The sequence below is a fragment of the Lipotes vexillifer genome, unplaced genomic scaffold, assembly GCF_000442215.2.
Source record: "Lipotes vexillifer unplaced genomic scaffold, Lipotes_vexillifer_v1.1 scaffold491, whole genome shotgun sequence".
NCBI classification, from domain to species: Eukaryota; Metazoa; Chordata; class Mammalia; order Artiodactyla; family Lipotidae; genus Lipotes; species Lipotes vexillifer.
The window spans coordinates 1,336,202-1,361,457 of NW_006770548.1; the positions used below are offsets into that span (position 1 = coordinate 1,336,202).

A 25,256-nucleotide genomic window follows, 5' to 3' on the forward strand; every position below is an offset into this window, starting at 1 on the left:
TTCCTGCTGGCAACGCCCTGGACTCTGGGAACCTAGAGTCCAGTGCTCGTGGGTTCCCAAAAATCATCCCCCTCCCAGTCCCAGACACCAAGAAGGCAGGCCTCTGGGGACTTGGCATGGGCAAACCCCTGAGGGTAGATCTTGAGGGGAAATGTTGGACTCTGGCCTCCAGCCCCTCCCCTCCCAGTCTCAAACACCCTGATCTTGGCCTTTGCCGGTGGGAATGGATGCAGTCTATGGAATGGCTCCCAAAGGGGTTTTAAGGATACCCTGGACTCTGATCCCTGGCAGCAGGTTGGAGACCCTGCTGGCTGCCCAGAGCACACTGGAAGCCAGTAAGGGAGAGGGTACAGTAAAACTCCACTGATGCAGAGCACCAGGGTGAGGATTGTTGAGGCAAAGGGAAGGGGGCTAGGGTGGAAAGTCCTATTCTAGTCACCTTACCTCCCACCTAGACCTAGATTCAACCGGGGAGCAACTAGGTGAGGGCAAGGTATGGGAGGAGAATCCCTCAAGCCCCATAGCAAGTCGGGAAGTTGCCTGGGTAACTGGGAGACTGCCCTCCTTCCCACTCCAGGAGGGCCTCCACATCAGTGTGCTAGGCAGTGGAGGTGTGTCCTCCCTCTGCTTTTCCCACCAGCAATTTTAGGCCAGGCTGCTCATCTGTACCCTGAGGGGCTGGTCAGTGGCTCTGACCCTTTGTTTTCCCTCTTTTCTCTAGGTGAAAGCAAAGTCCTTGGACTGGCCCCACACTCCCTTGTAGCCCTGGTAGAGTCAAGATGCGGCCCCATCATGCCCTTCAGTGAGGCCTGCAGCCTGAGCAGATAGCATGGCCTGCCACTGGAGGTGAACACCATGGCTACAGGAGGTGGCCGGGCCTTTGCTTGGCAGGTGTTCCCACCCATGCCCACCTGCCGGGTATATGGTACAGTGGCATACCAGGATGGGCACCTGCTAGTGCTGGGGGGCTGTGGCCGAGCTGGACTGCCTCTGGACACTGCCGAGACATTGGACATGGCTTCACATACGTGGCTGGCACTGGCGCCCCTGCCTACTGCCCGGGCTGGTGCGGCTGCTGTGGTACTGGGCAAGCAGGTGCTAGTGGTGGGCGGTGTGGATGAGGGCCAGAGCCCGGTAGCTGCTGTGGAGGCCTTCCTGGCTGACGAGGGCCGCTGGGAGCGTCGGGCCACCCTACCTCAGGCAGCCATGGGGGTTGCAACTGTGGAGAGAGGTGAGTGGCCTCCCAAGGAAGGTCCCTCAGGTGCCGCAACACCCTCCATTCTTTCCTGACTTGGTCCCTTACCTTCAGAGATTGGGCAAGAGCTGTAAATTTTGCCTGGGTGCCCTGGACATGGCTTTGTTTCTTGTACCCTTCCCTACCTAGCTCTGAGCTGCGCTAGCAGCAGCCTAAACTGCCTTTTCCAGCTGTGAGGTGGGAGTCAGAGCCCAGGCTAGCCACCAGCATGATGGGAGGCCCAAGCCACCTCCCTGCCCCATTCCCCCTCTGTAAGAGACAAGGAGTAGTGGCCCAATGACTCCCACAGTTATAAATAGTCTGGGAGAGGGGGATGGGAGCAGGGCCTTGGCTCAGAGCCCAGCAAGTGCTTAAATTCCTTGTGCCACACAAACAAACCAGGGAGACTGAGATGGACAAAAGCCAAGCTGGCCTGGAGGCAGTTGCCATGGAAGCCCCTAGCTAATTGGCTGTCTTCCCAAGGCCCCCAGACATGCCCCCAGCTGACCCTGAGAGTATAATAGGGCAAGAACCTACTGTAGTGAAAGGGCAGGGTACAGAAGTGCTGGCAGAAGGCCTGTGGACAGCACCCCCATCCTGCAGGCCCAAGCTCCTCTCCCAGCCCCCCAGCTGATCCCCAGAGCCCCCTCCCCAGTCTGAGCTCCATGCTGAACAGATCTCCATATGGCCCCCACCCCTGGCTTAAACCATCCCCCACCCTCCTTCCCCCATGAGAGTCCCTACATTGTGGCCTCCAGGTCTGACCACCAGTCCTGCTTGGATGCCAGACTTGGTTGCCATAGCGTCTCCAGGGAGACAGAGACGGCTTATAATTAGATTGGCTGCCTCCTGCTCTTCACTTGAAGGGGCCCTGGCCAGAGTGGGAATCCTAGCTCTCTCAGCCCCCACTCCAGGCAGGCAGGAGGGTTTCTGCTGCCAGGGAGGGGTACCATACATAGGTGTGTCCTAAGCCACCTCCAGGCCTGATCAGGGCTGTTGTCAGGGTGGAGTGCTGTGGCCAGGCCCAGGGATAGTCTGTATTACTCTTTTCTCTGCAGATGGTATGGTGTATGCACTGGGGGGAATGGGCCCTGACACAACCCCCCAGGCCCAGGTTCGGGTGTATGAACCCCGCCGGGACTGCTGGCTTTCGCTGCCCTCGATGCCTACACCCTGTTACGGGGCCTCCACCTTCCTGAACGGGAACAAGATCTATGTCTTGGGTAAGGACCTGGGGATGTGGAAAATTGGCCGGAAGTCCAAAAGCACTTATCCGTATAGGTTGGCTGGGATCAAGCTTAGTCTGGGATGGTGGGACAAGAGAAGTTTTGTTGGTTTGAGCCAGGGTTGCTCTGAGGCTCTGACCTCTGGTGGTCCTGCTGAGGCTGGAAAACCAAACCCCAGTGCCTAAGGATCTTTGCGGTTGATCTGTGCCCTGGTGTGCACACAGCTGGGTATGGGTAGCTGGGGTGGGCAGTGGTAAAGGCTCAGCAACCTGGTAAAGGAAGAGCCTGCCAGGCCTCCTGGGCTGCCTCCCAGGTGCCCCAATTCCATTGGCAGGGGGCCGCCAGGGCAAACTCCCAGTGACTGCTTTTGAGGCCTTTGATCTGGAGGCCCGTACCTGGACCCGACACCCAAGCCTGCCCAGCCGCCGGGCCTTTGCCGGCTGCGTGATGGCCGAAGGCAGCGTCTTTAGCCTGGGTGGCCTGCAGCAGCCCGGGCCCCACAATTTCTACTCCCGCCCACACTTTGTCAACACTGTGGAGATGTTCGACCTGGAGCATGGTGAGCAGTGGCTGGTCTGGGCTGTTCTCCCACTCTCCATGGGATGGAGGGGTGCAGTGTGTGTGAGGGGGCTAGATCTGACCTCCCCTCCCCTGCAGGGTCCTGGACCAAGCTGCCCCGAAGCCTGCGCATGAGGGATAAGAGGGCCGACTTTGTGGTTGGCTCACTTGGGGACCACGTCGTGGCCATTGGGGGCCTTGGTGAGTCTCTGTGGGGCTAGGGATAGGAGGGGAGCCCAAGACAGGAAAGAGTAGCCCCCTGCGTGAGCACCACCTCCTGCCCTTCTCTAGGTACTCGAGGGGTCAGGGCTTTGTGAGCTTCCCTTTCCCAATCTGTAAAACAGTCAGTGGGTGGTCTGCCTGGCTCAGCTTTTGGGTGTCTCTCAGCACCTAACTGTGGGTTCTGTACCAGCAGGGGCCTAGGAGATAAAAACAGGACAAATGACCACTGAATGAATGGAGAAATAGAAATGTGAATGAATAAATGAATGAGTGATGAAATGGGGGCAATGAGTAGCAACGCATGGATAGCCCATCCTGGGGTAACGCATGCTGGGCCATGCTCTGAGCTCAGGGAGAAAAAGAGCTGGAGCCCCTGCAGCCTGTGCCCTTTACAACATCTGTCTTCTTCCTGCAGGAAACCAGCCGTGCCCTCTGGGCTCTGTGGAGGGCTTCAGCCTTGCACGGCGGCGCTGGGAGGCACTGCCTGCCATGCCCACGGCCCGCTGCTCCTGTTCTAGTCTGCAGGCTGGGCCCCGGCTGTTTGCCATCGGGGGTGTGGCCCAGGGTCCCAGTCAAGCTGTGGAGGCACTGTGTCTGCGTGATGGGGTCTGAATGCCTGATGGGACCTGTCCACTGGAGCAGTTCAGTGCCAGAAGCAGATGTCTGTGGTTCCTTTTGCTGCTGAGAAAGCTCACTGTGGCTCTGTGGGATGAGGGAGGCACAGGGTGGGGCACTTGAGACACTGTGTCTGGGACTTGGGGGTGGCCTTCATCTTTAGCAAAGGACACACGTACCTTTATACCCACCTTTACTCCCATTCATTCACGGACCATGCCCAGCTTCACCCTTGCTCTGGAACCTACTGGGCCCTCTGTCCAACTGGGAAGTGGGGGAGGGCAGAGCTGGCCTCCTGCCCCACAGGTCAGTGCCTACCTGGAGTTGATCAGGCCCTCCCCAATGGCTGTTCCTGAAAAGTCCTAGCTGTCAGCCTGCCTTGAAGGCCCTTGTGGACTCAGAAGAGGTAACAGAGGGTGGGAACACAGAGGGGTACAGGAGTGGATGTGGGGACCTCCAGAGGGCCAGAAGAATGGTGGCTTTGGGCCCTTTACACTGCTGGCTGTGTGACCTTGGGCAAGTCATTTCACCTCTCTGTGCCTCAGCATCCTCATCTATAAATGGGGATCTCTGAAACCTTCCTGCCCTACCTACCTCACAGGGCTGTTGTGAGGATCCAGGGAGTTCAGATGTGGAAGTAAAAGTGCTGCTAAATCTGGCTTATGGCCTCTGGTGTGGACTCCTGCGTTGCCCCTGAGCCCTTGGCCCTCAACTTTCTCAGGGGATGAGGGTCTAGAGGAGCCTTTAGGACCTGGCCTCTGCCTGCAAAGTGTCCTGGTGTCTTAGTCCCACTTAACCCTCAGTTTTCTGTTGGTGACGTAGGATGACCCCCATCCCCTATTGCCCTGGCTGTTAGAGGGCACTCACAGCAAGACCATAGAAGAGCTCAGAAAACTGCAACAAAATACCATAGGATCAGGGCTTCCCTGGTGGCGCAGTGGTTGAGAATCCGCCTGCCGATGCAGGGGACATGGGTTCGTGCCCCAGTCCGGGAAGATCCCACATGCCGCGGAGCAGCTGGGCCCGTGAGCCATGGCCGCTGAGCCTGCGCGTCCGGAGCCTGTGCTCCGCAACGGGAGAGGCCACAACAGTGAGAGGCCCGCGTACTGCAAAAAAAAAAAACCAAAAAACAAACAAACAAACAAAATACCATAGGATCAGGATGACCTCAAGATTCACATCACGCAGCATCCTCAAAGCCTCTGCTCACCTCTGGTGGCGGGGGTGGGGGTTGTGTCCAGTGGGGGCTGTCCCTCTGTCCCAGCTGTGGTGAAGCTGTCTCTTAGGCATGACTGTGTTGCCACTCACCAGACCCCTAGAGGCAGTAGCCTCCCAGAAAAAGCAAAGCTGCCAGCCCTTGCCTCCTCCTCCAGTCTTTGCTGCCCACTAGTAGGGACCATTGACTCTGCTTTCCCTGCAGCCGTACTGATTGCAAGGGGTTCACAGTTGAGTATGTGGCAAGAATGGATTTGGGGTCCTGGAACCCACCTGCTGTGGCCAAGGTAACCCTCCTGGACCATTAGCCTCCTGCAGGCCTTACCTCTTCTCACTCACTGGCAAGACTCCCCAGGCAGCACCTCCCCCAACCAGCACAAGGCTGCACAAGGCTCCATGGCACAAGCAACATAGGAGCCAGGCGCAGGGCCTGGCTGTGCCTTACTGCTCTCCAGCCTCTGAGATCTCTTGGGCTGCAAGCACAGACAGGCCACTGAGTTAGCTGTCCTTGTTTAATGTTCTGGACCAGTTTAGACACTCAGAGACCCCAGCATGAAGGTAATGCTGCAGCAGCTTGTGTCTTGGGATCCCTGAGAGGTCAGGCAGTGTGTTGGTGACTGGGGCCTGGGGCCCCATGTTGTCACTGCCACAATGGCTACCACGGGATGGCTGGCAGAAGTTCTGCTGGTAGGTGGTGCTGGCACGGGAAGGCTGGATCTGCACAAAGTGGACAAGGCGCTGGAGGAGGTCACTGAGTCCTGGCCCTGACCGGAAATCAGCCTGGTAGGAGGATTCAAGGGGCTGTGGCTGGCGCACCTCCAGTTCACACGGTGCCCAGCGCAGGAAGGTGTGCTGCTGCCACAGGCGCTCCAGGTCTTTCCGCCTTCCGATTCCCTGTAGCAGGCAGTAGGGGCCCTCCTCAATGGTACAGGCCCTTGGCCCACAGTCCTGTCACCAGGCAATTCCTTGGGCCCCTCCTATACCCAAGCCTGCCTGGTGATGCCTGGCCTCCCTGGCCTGGACCCCAGCCTCTTTGGCCTGCATCCCCAGTCATGCCTTCCATTCCAGAGTGAACGAAGCCCCCAGAAAGTCAGTGGTTCCTAAGATATTTGCACATTGTCAGGCAAGCTGGTGGGGGATACCAAAGCAGAGGTACATCTGTTTGTAGAATGGGCTGTTTCCCAGAAGAAAGAGGTTGTCAGGAAGACAGATACTCCTCTGTCTGTATAAAGAGCCCTCTCTCCCTGCAATGTCTTATCCCCTCCACCCTACCTCAACTTCAACCTAGGCTGGGAGTCTGCCCATTTTCCTTCCTCTCTCTAGCACTCACTTTGTCAAAGGAAGTGCGGTTGTCATGCTTGGAGAAGAAATGTTGCTGCGCTGGCTCCTAGAAAGACAGTGAAAAAGAAGATGAATGGGGAAAGATGATGCTTACCTGTCCCCAAGATGCTAACTCAGGGCCCCATAATGGAGGGAAGTTGCCAGGAGCCACTACCCTTAAACTGCTAAACTGCCAACACACTGAAAGGGCAGATAAAAATTAAAGCAACACCTCATTCCTGGAACATCTCATCCCAGCACTTGCTCTCAAAGCAGAAGCCTCTGGGGCCACTGATTGAGGAAGGGGCTGAGGCATTTTCCAGGACATCCTGCCGTTAGTGGGGCAGTGGTTTAAGTTTCACATTGGGTCCTTTAGATCATCCAGGACTAGGCTCCAGCTCTCTCCTCCTCTCTTTCACTCTCTCATCAGCAACCCAGCCTCTTGGCCCTAAATACCACCTGGAAACTGAAAGTTCTCTTTAGAGCTTGAGCTCTCTCCCAAACTCCAGACTCACTAGCCAACCACCTGCTCCATATTCCCATGTAATGTCTAACGGGCATCTCCAAACACATGGCTGAGCTCTGGATCATTCCCCAAAACCACCCCACCTATAGCCTCCCCCAGCTCAGGTCACAGCAGCTAGATCTTGCCAAACACCTCGGAGTCCCCTTGATTCTTTTCTTTCACACTCTACATCCAGTGTGCCAGGAAATCCTGCTGATACTTCCTTCAATATGTACCCAGGATCAGACCACTTCTCAGCATGGCCGCTGCTTTCTCTGGTCTAAGCCACCTTCCCCATATGCCTTAATTACTGCAAGAGCTTCCCACTTGGTGTCCCTACTTCCAAGCTTGCCTCTCCAGTCTATTGTCCTCTTAGCAGGCAGAATAACTCTTTTAATATGTAAATCAGATCCCACTCCTTGTCTGCCAAAAATCCACAACAGTTCCTCATGTTTATAAAAGTCAAAGTCATCATAGTGGTCCATGAGATCCACATGATATTGATTCCTCCACTACCTCCAGCCACACTGGCGATCTCACTGTTCCTCAAATACACTAGCTACTTCCACCTTGGACCTTTGTACTACCAGTTACTCCTGCCTGGGACTTTTCTCCCAGCTGGCCATGACTCCCTCTCACCTACCTCTTGGGAGGCCTTCCTTGACCACTACTACACCAGCAGTCCCATCACCCCAACCCAGCATTTTTCACCTTCTAACATACTGTATTACTATGTATTATGTTGCTGTTTACCATCCGATGCCCCTGACTAGAACACAATCACCTCATGGGCACGGTTACTGTCTGTTTTACTCACATCAATAACTCCAACACTGAGCCTGGCACTGTGCTCAATACATATTTGCTGTTAAATCAGTGAACAGGGACAGAAGATCCCCAGGGCATTTGCTTTAGCCCAGTTGGGGCCAGAGAGCCATGCCCCACCCCCAGGCAGGGAGAGACCACCTCTCAGGCCCCTAGACCTCAGCAGTAATCTCTCCCAAGACCGTCCACCTTGCCTTTGTGCCTGGTCTCTGCCCCCAGGGTCCCTCCACCTCAGCCACTCAGCTTCTCCTGCTGCAGACCAGAATGAAGTACCTGATCTGGTGAGTCCAATCTTGGCTGGGTTGGGATATGAGCAATGGCTGACAATAAGTTCCTAGATAAAAGTCAGGGGCTAGCTCCATCCCAGATCCCTGAACCAGAATCTTTGGGGTGGAGCCTTTAACAAGCTCCCCTATTGGGACCTCCTGCCTTAGACAGCCGGTGTTCTCCAAATCGAATGAAAGCTCCATGAAGGTAGGAAGCCAGCTGGCCTTACCTTTCATTCCTCATAAAGCAAACTGACACAAGAGATTAAAAACCCAGAGCCCTTTTAGGAAAAAAATAGAAAATCTTCAGAATCTAGAGCTAGGCAAAGAGTTCTTAGATGTGACACCAAAAGCAAGAGCCATAAAAGAAAAAAAAGTCAATAAATTAGACCTCATCAAAATTTTTTTTTAAGTTTTGCTCTGTGAAAGTCCATGTGAAGAGGATGAAAAGACAAGTTACAGACTGAGAGAAAATATTTGCAAATCACATATCCAATAAAGGACTAGTATCTAGAATGTATAAAGAACTCTCACAACTGAACAGCAAAATAAAAAATCCAATTAGAAAATGGGGAAACAACATGAAGACATTTCTTCAAAGAGGATATACAGATGGCAAATAACACATGAAAAGATGTTCACCATCACTGAACGTTAGGGAAATGCAAATTAAAACCACAGTGAGAGGGCTTCCCTGGTGGTGCAGTGGTTAGGAGTCTGCCTGCCAATGCAGGGAACACGGGTTCGAGCCCTGGCCCCGGAGAATCCCACATGCCAAGGAGCATCTAGGTCCATGCACCACAACTACTGAGACTGTGCTCTAGAGCCTGCAAGCCACAACTACTGAGCCCACGTGCCACAACTACTGAAGCGTGCGTGCCTAGAGCCTGTGCTCCACAACAAGAGAAGCCACAACAATGAGAAGCCCGCACACCACAACGAAGAGTAGCCCCCGCTCACCACAACTAGAGAAAACCTGCGCACAGCAATGACGACCCAACACACTCAAAAAAAAAAAAAAAACCCCACAGTGAGCTATCATGACACATCAATCAGAATGGCTAAAATAAAAAATAGAGACAACACCAAATGTTGGTGAGAATGCAGAGAAATACAATCATTTGCTCATTGCAGGTGGGAATGTAAAATGTAAAACAGCCACTCTGGAAAACAGTTTGAAAATTAAAAAAAAAAAAACTTAACATGCAGGAGGTACAATATAGGGGTAGGAGAAAAAAAGTTATTATGGGATTATATGAAATTATGTGTGTGAAACTTTTGAAAATTGTAAAGTGCTATAGAATTTAAAGAATCTTTCCTTCAATTAAAAAAATTTTCCATCCACATTAAAAAACCAAACAAACAACTTAAAAGCAACTACGGGGACTTCCCTGGTGGTCCAATGGCTAAGACTCTGAGCTCCCATTGCAGGGGGCCAGGTTCTATCCCTGGTCAGGGAACAAGATCCTACATGCCGCAACTAAGAGTCTGCATGCCCGCAACTAAAAGATTCTGCATGTTGCAACTACAAAAAGCTCCCGCATGCCACAACTAAAAAAAGATCCTGCATGCTGCAACTAAAAATCCCTCACGTGGCAACGAAGATCCCGTGTGCCGAAACTAAGACCCGGTGCAGCCAAATAAGTAAATAAATAAAATATTAAAAATAAATAAATAATTGCAACTATCATATGACCCAGCAATTGCACTCCTAGGTATTTATTCCAAAGAAATGAAAATTTATGTTCACCCAAAAACCTGTACACAAATGTTCATAGCAACTTTATTTGTAAGAGGTAAAAACTGGAATCAGCCCAGATACATTTTAATAGATGGATGGTTAAGTAAACTGCTATATACACACCACAGAATAATACTCAGTAATGGAAATTGAACCGTTGATACACACAACTTGGAGGAATCTTCAGGAAATTATGCTGAGCAAGAAAAGCCATTCCCCAAAGGTTGCATGCTATATCATTCCATTCACATAATGTTTCTGAAGTCACAAAATTTTAGAAATGGAGGAAAAATAGCAGTTAGGGACAGGGGAAGGGTGGAGGAATGAGAGGCTGATGGGTATAAAAGGGCAGGACCAGGGATCCTTGTAATATTGGTCAGTATCTTGACTGTGGTGGTGGATGCACAAACCTACACAGGTGATAAGATTTTATAGATCTTTTTATTTCTTTTGCAAATGAAGTGACCAACAAGGGATTAATCTCCAAAATATACAAACAGCTCATGCAGCTCAATATCAAAAAAACAAACAACCCAATCAAAAAATGGGCAGAAGATCTAAATAGACATTTCTCCAAAGAAGACATACAGATGGCCAGGAGGCACACAAAAAGATGCTCAACATCATTAATTGTTAGAGAAATGCAAATCACAACTACAATGAGGCATCACCTCACACCAGTCAGAATGGCCATCATGAAAAAAATCTATAAACAATAAATGCTGGAGAGGATGTGGAGAAAAGGGAACCCTCCTACATTGTTGGTGGGAATTTAAATTGGTAACAGCCACTATGGAGAACAGTATGGAGATTACTTAAAAAGCTAAAAATAGAGCTAGCATATGATCCAACAAGCTCACTCCTGGGCATATATCTGGAGAAAACCATAATTCAAAAAGATACATGTACCCCAGTGTTCACTGCAGTACTATTTATAATAGCCAGGACATGGAAGCAACCTAAATACCCATCAATAGAGGAATGGATAAAGAAGATGTGATACATATATACAATGGAATACTACTCAGCCATAAAAAGAAAGAATGCCATTTGCAGCAACATGGATGGACCTAGAACTTGTCATACAGAGTGAAGTAAGTCAGACAGAGAACAACAAATATCATGTGATATCACTTATATGTGGAATCTTAAAAAATTGTACAAATGAACCTATTTACAGAACAGAAATAGAGTCACAGATATAGAAAGCAAACTTATGGTTACCAAGGGGGAAAGCAGGGGGATGGATAAATTGGGAGACTGGGATTGACATATACACACTACTATATATAAAATAGATAACTAATAAGAACCTACTGTATAGAACAGGGAACTCTACTCAATATTCTTTAACGACCTATATGGGAGTAGAATCTAAAAAAGAGTGGATATATGTATATGTATAATTGATTCACTTTGCTATACAGCAGAAACTAACACAACATTGTAAATCAGCTATACTGTTATTAAAATTAATTTTTAAAAGATTTTATAGGGCTTCCCTGGTGGCGCAGAGGTTGAGCGTTCGCCTGCCAATGCAGGGGACACGGGTTCGTGCCCCGGTCAGGGAAGATCCCACATGCCGCGGAGTGCCTGGGCCCGTGAGCCATGGCCGCTGAGCCTGCGCGTCCGGAGCCTGTGCCCCGCAACGGGAGGGGCCACCACAGTGAGAGGCCCGCGTACCGCAAAAAAAAAAAAAAGATTTTATAGATTTTTATGGGTTTTTATGGCCATGCCACGTGGCTTCTGGGGTCTTAGTTCCCTGGCCAGGGATCGAACACAGGTCCTCAGCAGTGGAGGGCTGAGGAGTGTGGAGTCCTAACCACTGGACCACCAGAGAATTCCAAGATTTTATAGATCTTAATACACACACACAAATGAGGAAATATGAATGAAATAGGTAGATTGCAGCAATGTCAACGTCCCAGTTGTGATATTTTACTATAGATATGCAAAATGTTACCATTGGGGGAAACTGGGCAAAGCGTAAAAGGGATATCTCTTTACTAATTCTTACAACTGTTTCTGGATCTACAACCATCTCAAAAAAAATTTCAATTAAAAAATCTGGAGGTCTGGGGCATGTTCCAGTTGCCCCCCCCAATCCCTCCCCCATCTCTACCCTTAGGTTTAAAATTGTACACAGCCCTAGAATGTGGATGCCTCTGCTGTTGGAGGCAGGTCTGAATTTGGAAACTCACTATTCTTACAGTGACAGGATAATCTATCGACTCCCACTGACTTGAGTTTTATTCTCACAACTGTGGGAGTCTAGTGAAAAGTGCAGTCATTTCCTCTCCACCCAGGCAGTTCTAAGTATTCTTGTCCCTGAGGAGAATTTCACCTGCATCTTTGCTTCTAAACCATCTAAAGCTCCTTTTCCACTCAGGTGGTAAAATCCGTGGTCTCTGAGCAGGTAGGGCTTGGGCTAGGGTTTGAGCTAAAGAGACCTTGGAAGAGAAGTAGGTTTCCTGGGATGGGTCAATGTTTGCCTGTGGGAGGACTAAGGGTCTCTCTGGAGGCTGGGCAGTGTGCAATTAGTGGGGTACTGAGTGAGGAGTCCCTGTGGCAGACTGAGGTATGGTGGGGGGTGGGGCAGAGGCAGAGACACAGCAATCATGGCACCACCAACGAAGGACCTGCCTCCAACCATGAGCCCTGGCACTCTGGCCTGACCTTAAGTACAAACAAGACCAGGATTACATTTCCCAAGAGTCAGACAGGTGAAGGCTAGAAATAAACTAAAAAAGAAGAATAAAAAGAAAAAAGAATCTTCTTGCATCTGAATGACAAAATTTCTACCTGCCCCAAACTAAACGTAAGTGGCTGCTACATCTTGGAAAGGTTTTCAACAAGAATAGCTGCAGTCAGCCAGCTGACACTTGGTATCTCTCAGCAAATAAGAAAAAAGAATGTGCACCTTCCCTGAGTAGTCCCACTAATTAAAACAGCTTTAGATCTAGAAAGAGTCTGGAGACTTGGCATTTGTACAACCTAAGCCCAAGATACACAGACCATGCTATTTTGGGGTTGCTGATAATGCCAACATGTAACAAGACTTAACTTCAATCAAAATATGTCCCCAAATATGTCCTCTACTCTGTTCCTGGGGGACAGACTAAGAGGACATTCAGGTCCTTGGGATGAGGGCTGCCACTGAGGACTACTACAGACACCCAGCAGGAAGTGCCCAGGTTATCTCTGTCCCTGTACTAGGCAGACCTCATCACTCTCTCAAGGGAGGTGGCCCCAGACGAGCAGTCTGGAGTTGCATTTGGGCCTGGCTCAGTAGGCAGTACCAGGCAGCTGTTCCAACTGGGTATGCTAAGGAAGTTCAAGCTCTGTAGCACGGCAGACTCCAAGACCCTGCTCTTGGCCTGGGAAAGCAATTTGTAGAGAATCCAGATGGCCAGTCAAGTAGGACCTGCCTAGAGGCTGGGCAATAAGAAGCTGCAGTGGGCGGAGCATGTTCCAGGCACACCTCCAGGTCCCTCTCAGCCCTCCTCCACCCTGATCTTTCCCAGGAGTCTGATGTGAGCATACTTCTCACCAGGTTGACTTCCCTCTGACCTGAAAGGAAGCCTGGAAAGGAGATGGAGGGAAGGAGGGAGGAGGTGTTTCTTCTCTTGGCTCCCTTCCAGGCCCGCCCCTACCTGGCTGTGTCTCTCTACCCGAAATCACCACTTCTCTCAGGAGAGCCCTCTCCATACCACTCTCTCCTTCTGGGTTCTAGGAGCCATGCCTTCCCCTTGTTCCTTAAGGCCCAGCAGTACTGACCACTTGGTTGTTACCATCCTGTGAGAATGCCTTTCCCTGAAGCTCCCACACCTACTCCTTTATATGTATACCCTCCTGAGTTCTCCTGTTTTGAGTGGGCTTTTTACTTTTGGGACCCTGACTATGCTCAGTGTCCCCTCCTTGTCTCCAGGCCTGGAAGCAGTGGAGGGCCTGCAGCCCTGCGTCCCTCTCCTGTTATCTGGAAGCCTTTTCCAGCCACCCTAGGCCAATTCTGCCATCACTCCTTTCCAGTCCTCCTTGATTAGGCATGGGGGTGGATACCTGCCACTTTCTATGCTGTTTTACTGACCAGAGGAGGCCTCGTACTCACTCCTGAGCCCCTGGACTACGAGGCTGACTGTGAGCTAGACCATTGACTTTCATGGCATCAAGGAATCTGTGAAGGACAGCCGTCTGCAAAACTCAAGGCTTACTTCTTGGGTCCTGGAGGCTCTCTCTCCATGGTCACGCACCCCACCTGGACCCTGACTCTTCCACCATCTAGAAGGAGCAGTGAGCAAAACTGTCCAGCCTGGTACTGGCTCTTCTCCACCCACGTATCTATAGGGGGAGGACCTGACATTTCAGGGAAGAGGGGCCAGGCCTCATGCAAGTCCTGGGGATAGGCTGGCCTCAAGTGTAAGTCCAGTTGTGGTAGGGTTGAGGATATTGCTCTTGGGGCCTAAGAGAAGCAGAATCTGGCCCAGCCGTGGCAGCTGCACCCAGGGCTGCCTCGTACCTGACAGCGCTGCAGGAACACTGCTGGGGGCTGGGGCTTGGCTGCAAGGCGATATTCTTGAGCACTTTCACACTTGAATTGGCCTCTGTAGTGCCCATAGAAGCCACTGTTGTGCTGTAACAAGGCAGGCTTGAGGGTGAATCCCACCCCAACCCCCACCCTGAGTCCTAGACCTCAGAGCCTCCAAGCTAGAAGCCTCTCCTGGGAGTTCCTGACAGAATAAAAAGAATCAGAGGAGGAGGGACACCCTGGAGAGGGGCCAACAGAGAGGTGTCTCCATCCACCATTAGAAAAGTTGGCCTCAGCTGTGCTGGCCCACCTGGGAGGGTTATGTCTGTAAGGAAAGGGTGCCTTCCTTCCTTCCTCCCCTCCTTCCTCTCACCCTCCCTCCCCTTCCTTCCTTCCTTCCTCCCCCCTCCCTCCCCCTGTTCCTTCCTTTCTCTCTCTCTCTCTCTCTCTCTCTCTTTCTTCAATAGGGTCCTAATATGGGCTGGGGACACACACAGCAGTGAAAAGACAGAAAGACCCTGCCCCTATCAACCTTCCTTCTGGTGAGGGAGTAAAACAAGTGAATAGAGTCAGGAAAGAAAGAACCTGATGACTAGATCAAGAGTGACAGGGAGTAGGGACAGCATCTCATGACAATGGGTGCGGTACTTGAAGGAAGGAGTCAGCCATGTGAGGGGCAGCAGAAGAGCACTCTATGTGGTGAGAACTGCAAGTGCAAAGATTCAGAGGCCAGAGACAGAGTTGTGTTGGAAGAACTGAAAAAAAAAAAAAAGAGGCCTTATTGACTAAAAGGCTGTGAGCAAGAGGAGGAGAAGTAGGCGAGGTCAGGGAGGGACAGGACCTAGACTGGGTTAGGAATATGGATTCTCTTCCAAGAGCAAGGGAAGACTTCAGCAGGGAAAGGGACCAGACAGGTTCTGAGTTGGGGTGACTTAGGAAGCACTGAGCAGAGTTTTGAGAACAGGGCCACCATCTAGTAGCGTGGTCCTTCCCTGGGGGATCTGAGAGGAAGTCCCCTTCATTGTCTTCCCTGCATTGTTAATAGAGGTCAAAGGTCACTGAAAAGCCAGGATTAAATGGATACATATTCTGCATCTATTGACAAAGTCACAGAACACCTGTTTGCTACACACTTTGTTATTCTGGGGCAAGTAGGGCACCCTCTGAAACTGGAGAACTTAAACAAAGGATGAACTTTCCCAAAGAAGTACTTCACCACCAGTGGATACCTTCTGGAGAGAATTTCAGAGACAAGGACTGGCAGAAGACAGAAATGAGCACCTATTGGGGGTATAAGAAGCTGTACTGTGCTGATGTCATTAGGCTGACAACATGGATGACCATGTCTGGCCAGGGAACTCTTATGGCCCAACCTCACTGTCCTGAATACCCCCTGGAGAGGACAATGTGTCTAGTCCACGCCATGATCATAGTCCTGAGTAGAAAGAACCTGTTCCCAGCTGGCCTCTGGCCATCAAAGTGGGCTCCTAAGTGGGAAGCCCTTTATCTTTTCATCCCACTGAGGGCTTGGGTCATCCAACTCATCTGTCTATCCTTCTACTATTGTCAAACACTCCTTTCTCTCTATTCAGTTTATTTCAACAGTATTTACTGGGCCTTTACTATATTCCAGGCATGGAGCATACAGATAGAAGAAAGCAGTCTTTAGCCTCAAGATGTTCCCAGTCTAGAGAGCAGTCAAACTACAGAAGTTTGGGGGGATCAAACAAAGGACTGGGAATAAATGGGGTGGCCAGAGGACCAAGAGGATCAGCTAATCCAGGCATGAGACCAGGACACATGGAAGAGGGCATGGTGTCAGGAAGACTAGATAAGCTGTAGGGGGACCTCAGAATGGCAGAGGGGGAGTGGGCATTTTGGGGTCCTCCTCTAGCCTGGATGCTGGATGAAACCATTCTCACTTTACTCTCATGAGTAATTCATATTTCAGGTACTACCCCAGGGCCAGGGGCTAGGATTAATGTAAAGTACACTCTTACCCAGGAGCCTACTAAAGCACTTTGCATCTTTCTGGGAAAGGAGCAGAAAAGGCAAACTTTCCTCTTGTCTTTTTGAGGTTACTTCTGGAGAAAGAGCATCTCAGCAGGTCAACTTCTTGTTGCTTAGTGACAAAGGGATATTGTGACTACACAATGCTCCTGATTGGTGAGGCAGTGCCCAGCCTGCTACCCCTTTGTGCTTCCTGCTCTGTTCTTACTTCTCTCTGAGAGAAATCTGTCCCTCAGCATTAACAGCTTGGGAGAGTTCTTATATAAACATATAAGGCTCCACAGTGGAGTCTGAAGAACTCACAGTCAATGAAATAGCAAACATTTTACAGGCAAATCCTGCATTTTTTAAACTGTAACCATACTGCCAGGGATATAAATTTATAACACATTTCATGGAGTTAGAAGAAATGCTAAAGGGGCTGGTAGCTCTTAGGATAAAAATGCTGCTTCAGAATAAGGCTCTATCTGGGCTTCCCTGGTGGCGCAGTGGTTAAGAATCTGCCTGCCAGTGCAGGGGACACGGGTTCAAGCCCTGGTCGGGGAAGATCTCACATGCAGGGGAGCACTAAACCTGCGTGCCACAACTACTGACCCTATGCTCTAGAGCCCAGGAGCCACAACTTCTGAATGCTCGCGTGCCTAGAGCCCGTGCTCTGAAGCAAGAGAAGCCACCGCAACGAGAAGCCCGTGCAACCGCAATGTAAAGTAGTCCCCCCAGCCTCCCTCCCTCCAAGGGGCAAAGAAACAAAGACCCAATGCAGCCAATAATAAATTAATAAATTTATATATAAAGAAAAGAATAAGGCTCTATCAACTTCTCAGAAGTTTGTGGTGACTGGGAACACTAACTGGTGGCAAATGTTGGTGAATGTTACAAGGGCCCAAGTGAAGGAGGAGAGAACATAACAGAGGAGCAAAAGAAGCAGCATGAAAGTATCTGACACCATGGTTCCATCCCAAGCTAGCCATGGGCAGATTATTGTCTCTCTCATTTATAACACAGGGACATGAACAGTTCACTCCTTTTACTAACCCAAAGAAGCTGGCGATTAGCCTCTAAAACTCTGCCAACGAAAAGTTCAAAAACAGGAAACACTCAGTAGGGCTTTGTCACTGGCACAAGCCCTACTAGCCAGAAAGTCCACCCTATTAGTATAGTAACCCTGGAGATCCCCTCTCACATGTATTCACAACTACAAAAATGTTCATGGCTGTATCTGTATAGGGGAAAAACTATAAACAGGCTGAATGTTTATCAAGAGGACAATGAGAAAATTGGCCTATAATCAAACAATGAAATAATGGAGTTACTATAAATTGGCTACAGATACTTTTTTTTTAACATCTTTATTGGAGTATAATTGCTTCACAATGTGCGTTAGTTTCTGCTCTACAACAAAATGAATCAGCTATACATATACATATGCTCCCATATCTCTTCTCTCTTGCGTCTCCCTCCCTCCCACCCTCCCTATCCCACCCCTCCAGTCAGTCACAAAGCACCGAGCTGATCTCCCTGTGCTATGTGGCTGCTTCCCACTAGTTATCTACCTTATGTTTGGTAGTGTATATATGTCCATGCCTCTCTCTCGCTTTGTCACAGCTTACCCTTCCCCCTCCCCATATCCTCAAGTCCATTCTCTAGTAGGTCTGGCTACAGATACTTGAATCCACAGAGATAAATCTTAAAAATGGTAAGTCAAAAAGTTGTAGAGGGAATTACCTGGCAGTCCAGTGGTTAGGCCTCTGTACTTCCACTGCCGAGGGCCCAAGTTCAATCCCTGGTCAGGAAACTAAGATCCCACAAGCCACAGGGCACCGCCAAGAAACAAAAAAAAATTGTACAACTTGACACATTTTGATCTATGTATACATCTATGAAACATAACCACAATCTAGGTAGTAAACATATCCACACCCCAAAGTTTCTTTCTGCCCATTAGTATTCCTTTTCTATGGCACTCAGGCAACTGCTGTTTGGCTTTCTGTCACTATAATTTGCATTTTCTAGAACTTTATGTAAGTGGAATCATTCAGTATGTACTCTTTTGTGTGTCTGTCTTCTCTCACTTGGCATAATTATTTTGAGAATTATCCATGTCACTGTGCCTATCAGTTGTTCATTCCTTTTTATTGCTTAGTAGTTTTCCATTGTATGGATATGCCAAATCTCTCCTCTTGCTTTTTTTTTTTAATTTATTTTTTTAATAGACTTTTTTAATAGTTTTTGGTTCAAAGCAAAATGGAGTGGAAGGTCCATAGATTTCTCATATACCTCCTGCTCTCACACATACAGAATAGTACATTTATTATAAATGCTGACCGTAAATCGACACAGAATTATCACCCAAAGTCCATAGATTACCTTAGAGTTCACTCTTGGTGTTCCTTCTATGGGATTGGACAAATGTATAATGACATGTATGCACCATTATAGTATCAAAAAGAATAGTTTCACTGCCCTAAAAATCCTCTGTGCTCAACTTATTCAGCCCACCCTCCCCCTCTAACCCCTGGCAACTACTGATCTTTTTACTATCTCCATAGTTTTGCCTTTTCCAGAATGTCATACTGTTTAGAATCCTGCAGTATGTAGCCTTTTCAAGATTGGCTTCTTTCACTTAGTAAAATGCATTTAAGTTCCCTCCATGTCTTTTCATAGCTTGATAGATATTTTAGTCCTGAATAATAGTCCATTGTCTGGATGTACCACAGTTTATTTATCCATTCACCTACTGAAGATGACAACTTAATTGCTTCCAAGTTTTGGCAATTATGAATAAAGCTGCTGTAAACATCCATGTGCAGGTTTTTGTGTGGGCATAACTTTTCATCTCCTTTGGGTAAATACCAAAGAGCATGACTGCTGGATCATATGGTAAGAGTATATTTAATTTTATAAGAAACTGCCAGAACATCTTCCAAAGTGGCTGTACCATTCAGCTTTCCCATCAGCAACAAATGAGAGTTCCTGTTGCTCCACAGCCTCACCAGCATTTTGTGTTGCCAGCATTCTGGGATTTTGGCAATTCTTAAAGTTGCATAGGGCTATCTGTTTTATTTTGCATTTCCCTAATGCATATAATGTTGAGCATTTTTCATATGTTTATTTGCCATCTGTGTATCTTCTCTGGGGAGGTGTCTAGCTCTTCGGCCAACTTAATTTTTTTATTGTTGAGTTTTTTAATAGATTTTGGATACTAGTCCTTTATCAGCAATGTCTTTTGAAACCACACACCAATCAGGTTTTTGTCCCCACTACATCACTAAAACTGCTCCCTTCCAGGTCACCAATAATTAATTCTCACTCCTCATTTTCCTTGACTCATCAGCAGCATTTGACACAGCTAACCTCCTCCTCTTTGAAGGATGGTCCAGGTGGCTTCCACAGCACCTCACCCTCCTGGGGTTCCTCCCCTATCCCTAACCACTCCCACTCTGGCTCCTTTGCTGCTTTTTCTTCATCTAAGCCTCTAAACGTTGTGTGTCCCAGGACTCAATACAATCTGTTTTTCCATCCATACTCCTTCATTGGTGATCTCATCCCTTTTCATGACTTAGCCAGCCATCTATAACTACCGTGCGTTGACTACTGAGAGGGTCTTCATCGGCTAAGGATGCCTGGTGAGGGGTGGGTGGACTGCAAGGTGTGAGTGTGGAGGTGGGAGGGTCCATCTCGTGAGGTGCGCGTGGGTGGGTGTGTTGGTGCTCGGCGAAATGTAGGTTAGCAGGCCAGGCCCACGATTAAATGGTTAACGGTTGAAACCGTTAGGACCGTTAAAACCGTTAGCAGCCTGCCGCAGCGGGGGCGGGGCCCAGGGGGCGAGGAGTAACTCTCATTGGTCAGAGCGCGCCCTGGGGGCGTGGCCACACAGCTTAGGCTGCCTCTGCGGGACCAAGTGGCCTCGAGGCAGATCCCGCAACCCCAGGTCGGGCGCGAGCCGGCCCTCAGAGGTGGAGGCCGGAGGGGTTTGGACAGGGCGGGCTGGAGCGGGGTGGGGTGAAGGTCGGGGAGGGGGGTTGGGGAGCCGTCGGGTCCTCGCGGATGGGTTCGGGATTCCCGGGGATCTCGAGGAGTTTCCCAGGGCGCTGGCTTCTCCACTTGTCTTACCTTTGAGTGCCTAGTCGCCCTTCCTTTCCCTGTGATGAAAGACCAGCCTGGCTCTTCAAGGGACTTGACTTTTGTGCTTATCCTTGGAGAGCTGTTTTCGCCAGATGCGCTGGAGACCACGGCCTCCTGGCCTGCCTCAGAGACAGGAGAAAGAGAGAACGCCCCGGATGTCAGGGTGAACCGGAAACCAGGGAAACCCACTGGGATTGGTCTTTGATTATTATGACGGAAAATCCCTTGGAGGTCTCTGGAAACGACAGGGAATGATTTACTCTGGGGCATGTCTCCTGGTAGAAAAGAAGAGACTGAAAATGAGAGAGAGTGACTGTACGCGAGGTTGAGGCAGGCCTGGTGGAGGCCAGAGGGGCCACAAAGTCGGAGTGAGAAATTAGTTTAACCTGTGGCCAAATGGAGGAGCCGTAGGGGGCCTTGAAGGACCTCGCACCGTGGCCTCAGGATTCTTAGAGTTGAAGACCGGGTCAGATGGGAGGGCTCTGTGCCCCTTAGGACACCCTCTTCAGCCCACATACTCCTCCCTGCCCATCACCGTGCCAAGGCCCTTCTTGTGGAAATAGTCGCATGCACTGAAACCTTTCTCTTCCTTTTATGCTTCCTTTAATGGGATTGGGGAATAAGAGAGAGAGGGAACTCTGCCCTTGAAAGTTTTTAAAGTGTGCATTTCAGTTTTCATTTACCTTAGAATGGCTAAGGTCCTACCTAAGAATGACTACCTCTTCATTACTGTTGTACTAGCATCTGCAAGGAGCGTTGCCCTCTGAGAATATAAAAGCATGTATACAGGGCTTCCCTGGTGGCGCAGTGCTTGAGAGTCCGCCTGCCGTTGCAGGAGACGCGGGATAAAAAAATGTATGTATACACCTGGGACTTCCCTGGCGGTCCACTGGTTAACATTTCTACAACAGGCGGTGTGGGTTCTATCCCTGGTCGGGGAACTAAGATCCCACGTGCAAAAAAAAAAAAAAAAAAAAAAAAAAAAAAAAAAAAGCATGTATACAGATAGCATGGTGACAGGTGAATGCAGAGAGGACAGGTAAACCTGAGACTGAACACATCAAGCCCCAGGTGGTCGTTAAGCATAGTCGCTGTAACCATGGAATTTCTTCAACCACATTTAAGAAACCTCAAGAGTAAGTTAGGTCTGGAACCTAGGGAGTAGTCATTCTAAACCCCAAACCACATGCTATATAAATTACTCTCCTCTGTCAGCATAAACAGAAATGGAAGACAATAGAGGATTTATTATCTATATGTAGTTATAATGGCCTTAAATAATGGCCTTATAGTGATATGTATAAAATTGTCTAGATTCTTTTTTTCTTTAATAAATTTATTTATTTACTTATTTATTTTTGGCTGCGTTTGGTAATCGCTGTGCTTGGGTCTTCCCTGGTTGCGTTAAGCGGGGGCTCTTCTTTGTTGCTGTGCACTGCCTTCTCATTGCGGTGGCTTCTCGTCACGGAGCACAAGCTCTAGGTGCGTGGGTTTCAGTAGTTGTGGCACACAGGCTTCAGTAATTGTGGCTCGTGGGCTCTAGAGTGCAGATTCAGTAGTTGTGGCACACGGGCTTAGTTGCTCCCTGGCATGTGGGATCTTCCCAGACCAGGGCTCAAACCCGTGTCCCCTGCATTGGCAGGCGGATTCTTAACCACTGTGCCACCAGGGAAGTCCAAAAATTGTCTGGATTCTAAATCTAGACGTTAGATGGAGGAAATTCTGCTAGTGTGAATGGAAGAAAAAAACTCGACTATCAAAGAAATAAGTAAACATGGGACTCAGGAATCCCATATTTATTTCATCTCCTTTATTAAAATATATAATAAAATTTGTGATTAGGGAGTTGAAATGCAATAACTGAAAACAAATCATATATATATATTTTTAAATATTTATTTATTTATTTTTATTGTGCCGGGTGTTAGTTATGGCATGAGGAATCTTCAGTTGCAGCATGCAGACTTCTTAGTTGCAGCACGCATGTGGGATCTAGTTCTCTGACCAGGGATCGAACAAGGGACCCCTGCATTGGGAGTGCAGAGTCTTACCTACTGGACCACCAGGGAAGTCTCCATATATTTTAAATTTGTGGATACTTGGAAAGATTTGCTCCATTGTCGTAATTTAGTTCCCATTTAGTTACTCATTTAACAATAAATATTTTCTGAGCACCTATTATTTGCCAGCACAATTTCTAGATTTTGAGGATACAGCAGTGTACAAAACAGACAAAAATTCCTATCCTCAGAGAACTTTAATTACATTCTGGTAGGCATGGGTGTGCATGCTGAGACAGGCAAAATAAGATAAATTCATAAAATATGTAGTGTATTAGAATGATAGGGTGGAGAAAAAGCAGGGGAGAGACATAGTGATTATTTATTTATTTATTGGCTGTGCCACGTGGCATGCAGAATCCTAGTTCCCTGACCAGGGATCCAACCCATGCCCTGCTGCAGTGGAAGTGTGGCGTCCTAACCACTGGACCGCCAGGGTATTCCCCATAGTGATTATTGAGGTTTTACAATTTTGAATAATTTGAGAGAATACCTGAAGGAGGTGGGATAGCCTATTATGCTGATATCTGAGGAAGGAGTAGACCAAGAAAGAACAGAATGGGCAAGGGATCTGAAGCTGGTGTGTATCAAGTAAGGGAGAGCAATAGTGAGGAGCCCCATAAAGGTATGGAATGGAGTGTAAATGGGAGAGAGGCAAGGTTAAGGAAGACTGCAGAGGACACAGAAGAAAACCATGAGAACTCTGGCTGCAGTGAAGAGTTTGAACAAAGGGCTAATATGATCTGACTTATGGTTAGAGTAACTTCCACCCTTTCCTAGAGAAGAGACTATAACTTGGAACAAGGGTGAAATCAGGGAGACCAGTTTGGATTGCGGTAATCCAAGCTTGTGGCAGTGGAATGAGGTTGTCAGATATAGCAAATAAAAATACAGGATACCCAGTTAAATTTCTGGATATGTTTTGTAGGAATTACCTTAGTATTTGCCTAAAGATTGGATTTGAGAAAGAGGAGTCAAGGAGGACTCTTAGGTTTTGGCCTGAGCAACTGGAAAGATGAAGTTGCCATTAACTAGAATGGAAGACTAGATGGGGAATGTTTGAGAGGAAAGATAATGATCTCGGTTTTGGATATGTTAAGTTTTAGGTGCATATTAGTCATCCAAGTAGAGATATCAAGTCAGCAGTTGAATATAGGAGTCTGAAGTTCAGGAGAAGGGTCTGGGCTAGAGGTAGCAACTTTGGGAGTTGTCACCTAATACAAGGTATTTATTCATTTATTCACTTTTTATTGTGGGAAATTTCAAACATATAAAAGTAGAGATTCTTGATGAATGAACTCCAATGTACCTGTCACCTAGCTTCATCAATTATCAACCCAAGGCCAATCTGTACCCCTCCCCAGCTGCCCAAGCCCATCTCCATTGTTTTAACACAAAGCACAAAAAAATTAGATTATTTCATCCATTTAAAACTTAGGTATATATAAAGATTCTGTTTTTATCATAACCAAAATATCATGATCATACTTAAAATGACAATTTCTTAATATTATTAAGTAACTAGTCAATGTTTAAATTTCCTTGATTGTTTTCCTACAATTCAGGATCCAGAATAAGTGGACCTGTACAGTTGACCCTTGAACAACACAGGTTTGAACATCACAGGTCCACTTTAATGTGGATTTTTTTCAATAGTAAATACTACAGTACTACACAAGCAGTTAGTTGAGTCCTGTGATGTGGAACTGCAGATGTAGAGCAACCACATATACGGAGAGCCAGTTATACCTGGATTTTCAACTGCACTGAGGGTTGGTGCCCTTAACCCCTGCATTGTTCAAGGTCAAGTGTACTTGGTTGATGTGACTTATACATCTCTTCTTTTTTAATTAAAAAAACTTTTTTTTTTTTGGTTTTTTTTTTTTTTTTTTGGCTGCATTGGGTCTTTGTTACTGCATACGGGCTTTCTCTAGTTGCAGCAAGCAGGGGCTACTCTTTGTTGTGGTGAGCAGGCTTCTCATTGTGGTGGCTTCTCTTGCTGTGCAGCACAGGCTCTAGGCGCACGAGCTTTAGTAGTTGCAGCACATGGGCTCAGTAGTTGAGGCACATGGGCCCTAGAACACGTGGGCTCAGTAGTTGTGCCTGGGCTGCAGGCTCTAGGGCATGTGGGCTTCAGTAGCTGTGGCTCGGGGGCTCTAGAGTGCAGGCTCCATAGTTGTCGTGCACTGGCTTAGTTGCTTCACGGCATGTGGGATCTTCCCAGACCAGGGATCGAACCCATGTCCCCTGCATTGGCAGGCGGATTCTTAACCACTGCGCAACCAAGGAAGTCCCTATACATCTCTTTAAATCTATAGTCTTCCACACCTTCTTTCCTCTTGCCTTTTATGGGTTGAAAGAATAGGGTCATTTAAACTGTAGATTTTCCCACTCTCTGGATTTTGCTGATTGCATTCATTTTGTGCCATTTAACCCCTGTATTTTCTGTAAACTGGTCCTTACATCTAGAAGCTTAATCAAATTAAGGCTCAATATTTTTGGTATGTATACTTCTTTGTTAATGCTGAGAACCTCCTGTTCAACCTCATCAGGAGGTGCATACTAAGTCTGGATCTTTCTTTGTGATGAAAAGATCAATCCAGAGGTTTAGGTGTTGCCAGCCTGATCTATCCAGTATCAAGTACCCTTATCAGCCCTTCACATCTTGGTTTTAGCAGCCATTAATGATCATTTACTAGATCCTTTATTTTCTTTAGGGCTCCAAAATGATGATGATCTAATTCTACCATTCATTCTATGTTTATTAGCAGGGATGCTTCTATAAAGACCTTTTTCTCATCTATATATT

General features: G+C 48.2%; 2 protein-coding genes and 1 non-coding gene across 3 annotated transcripts in view; 1 reads left to right on the top strand and 2 right to left on the bottom strand.

Annotated features, from left to right (window-relative positions):
* KLHDC8B (kelch domain containing 8B) overlaps positions 1–4,509 on the top strand; it is a 4,962-nt gene extending 453 nt beyond the window's left edge. The window contains exons 2-6 of the mRNA XM_007446190.1: positions 722–1,231; positions 2,293–2,457; positions 2,795–3,019; positions 3,118–3,219; positions 3,656–4,509. Of these exons, the coding sequence (XP_007446252.1) occupies positions 856–1,231; positions 2,293–2,457; positions 2,795–3,019; positions 3,118–3,219; positions 3,656–3,852 (1,065 nt within the window). The 5' untranslated portion in view covers positions 722–855 and the 3' untranslated portion in view covers positions 3,853–4,509. The remainder of the gene's footprint in view (positions 1–721; positions 1,232–2,292; positions 2,458–2,794; positions 3,020–3,117; positions 3,220–3,655) is intronic.
* Positions 4,510–5,567: 1,058 nt separating this feature from the next.
* CIMIP7 (ciliary microtubule inner protein 7) lies at positions 5,568–16,368 on the bottom strand. Its single transcript, XM_007446191.1, has 4 exons — positions 16,253–16,368; positions 14,244–14,357; positions 6,401–6,457; positions 5,568–5,985 (listed from the first exon to the last, which is right to left on the bottom strand). Exons 1-4 carry the CDS (start codon positions 16,277–16,279, stop codon positions 5,569–5,571), a joined length of 615 nt encoding a protein of 204 aa, XP_007446253.1. The 5' UTR covers positions 16,280–16,368; the 3' UTR covers position 5,568.
* A 6,015-nt stretch (positions 16,369–22,383) lies between these two features.
* Positions 22,384–22,456, bottom strand: TRNAG-CCC (transfer RNA glycine (anticodon CCC)). The gene has a single exon. It is a non-coding gene; the product is annotated as a tRNA-Gly (tRNA).
* Between the last annotated feature and the right edge of the window lie 2,800 nt (positions 22,457–25,256).

Coding starts and splice junctions, on each gene's coding strand:
- CIMIP7 (XM_007446191.1), bottom strand. CDS start 16,279: ATGCAAAGTGCTTTAGTAGGCTCCTGG. Junction 6,458..14,243: donor TGTTCCTGCAGCGCTGTCAG/GTACGAGGCAGC, acceptor CTGTCTTTCTAG/GAGCCAGCGCAGCAACATTT. Junction 5,986..6,400: donor ACCGCACTTCCTTTGACAAA/GTGAGTGCTAGA, acceptor ACCATTGAGGAG/GGCCCCTACTGCCTGCTACA.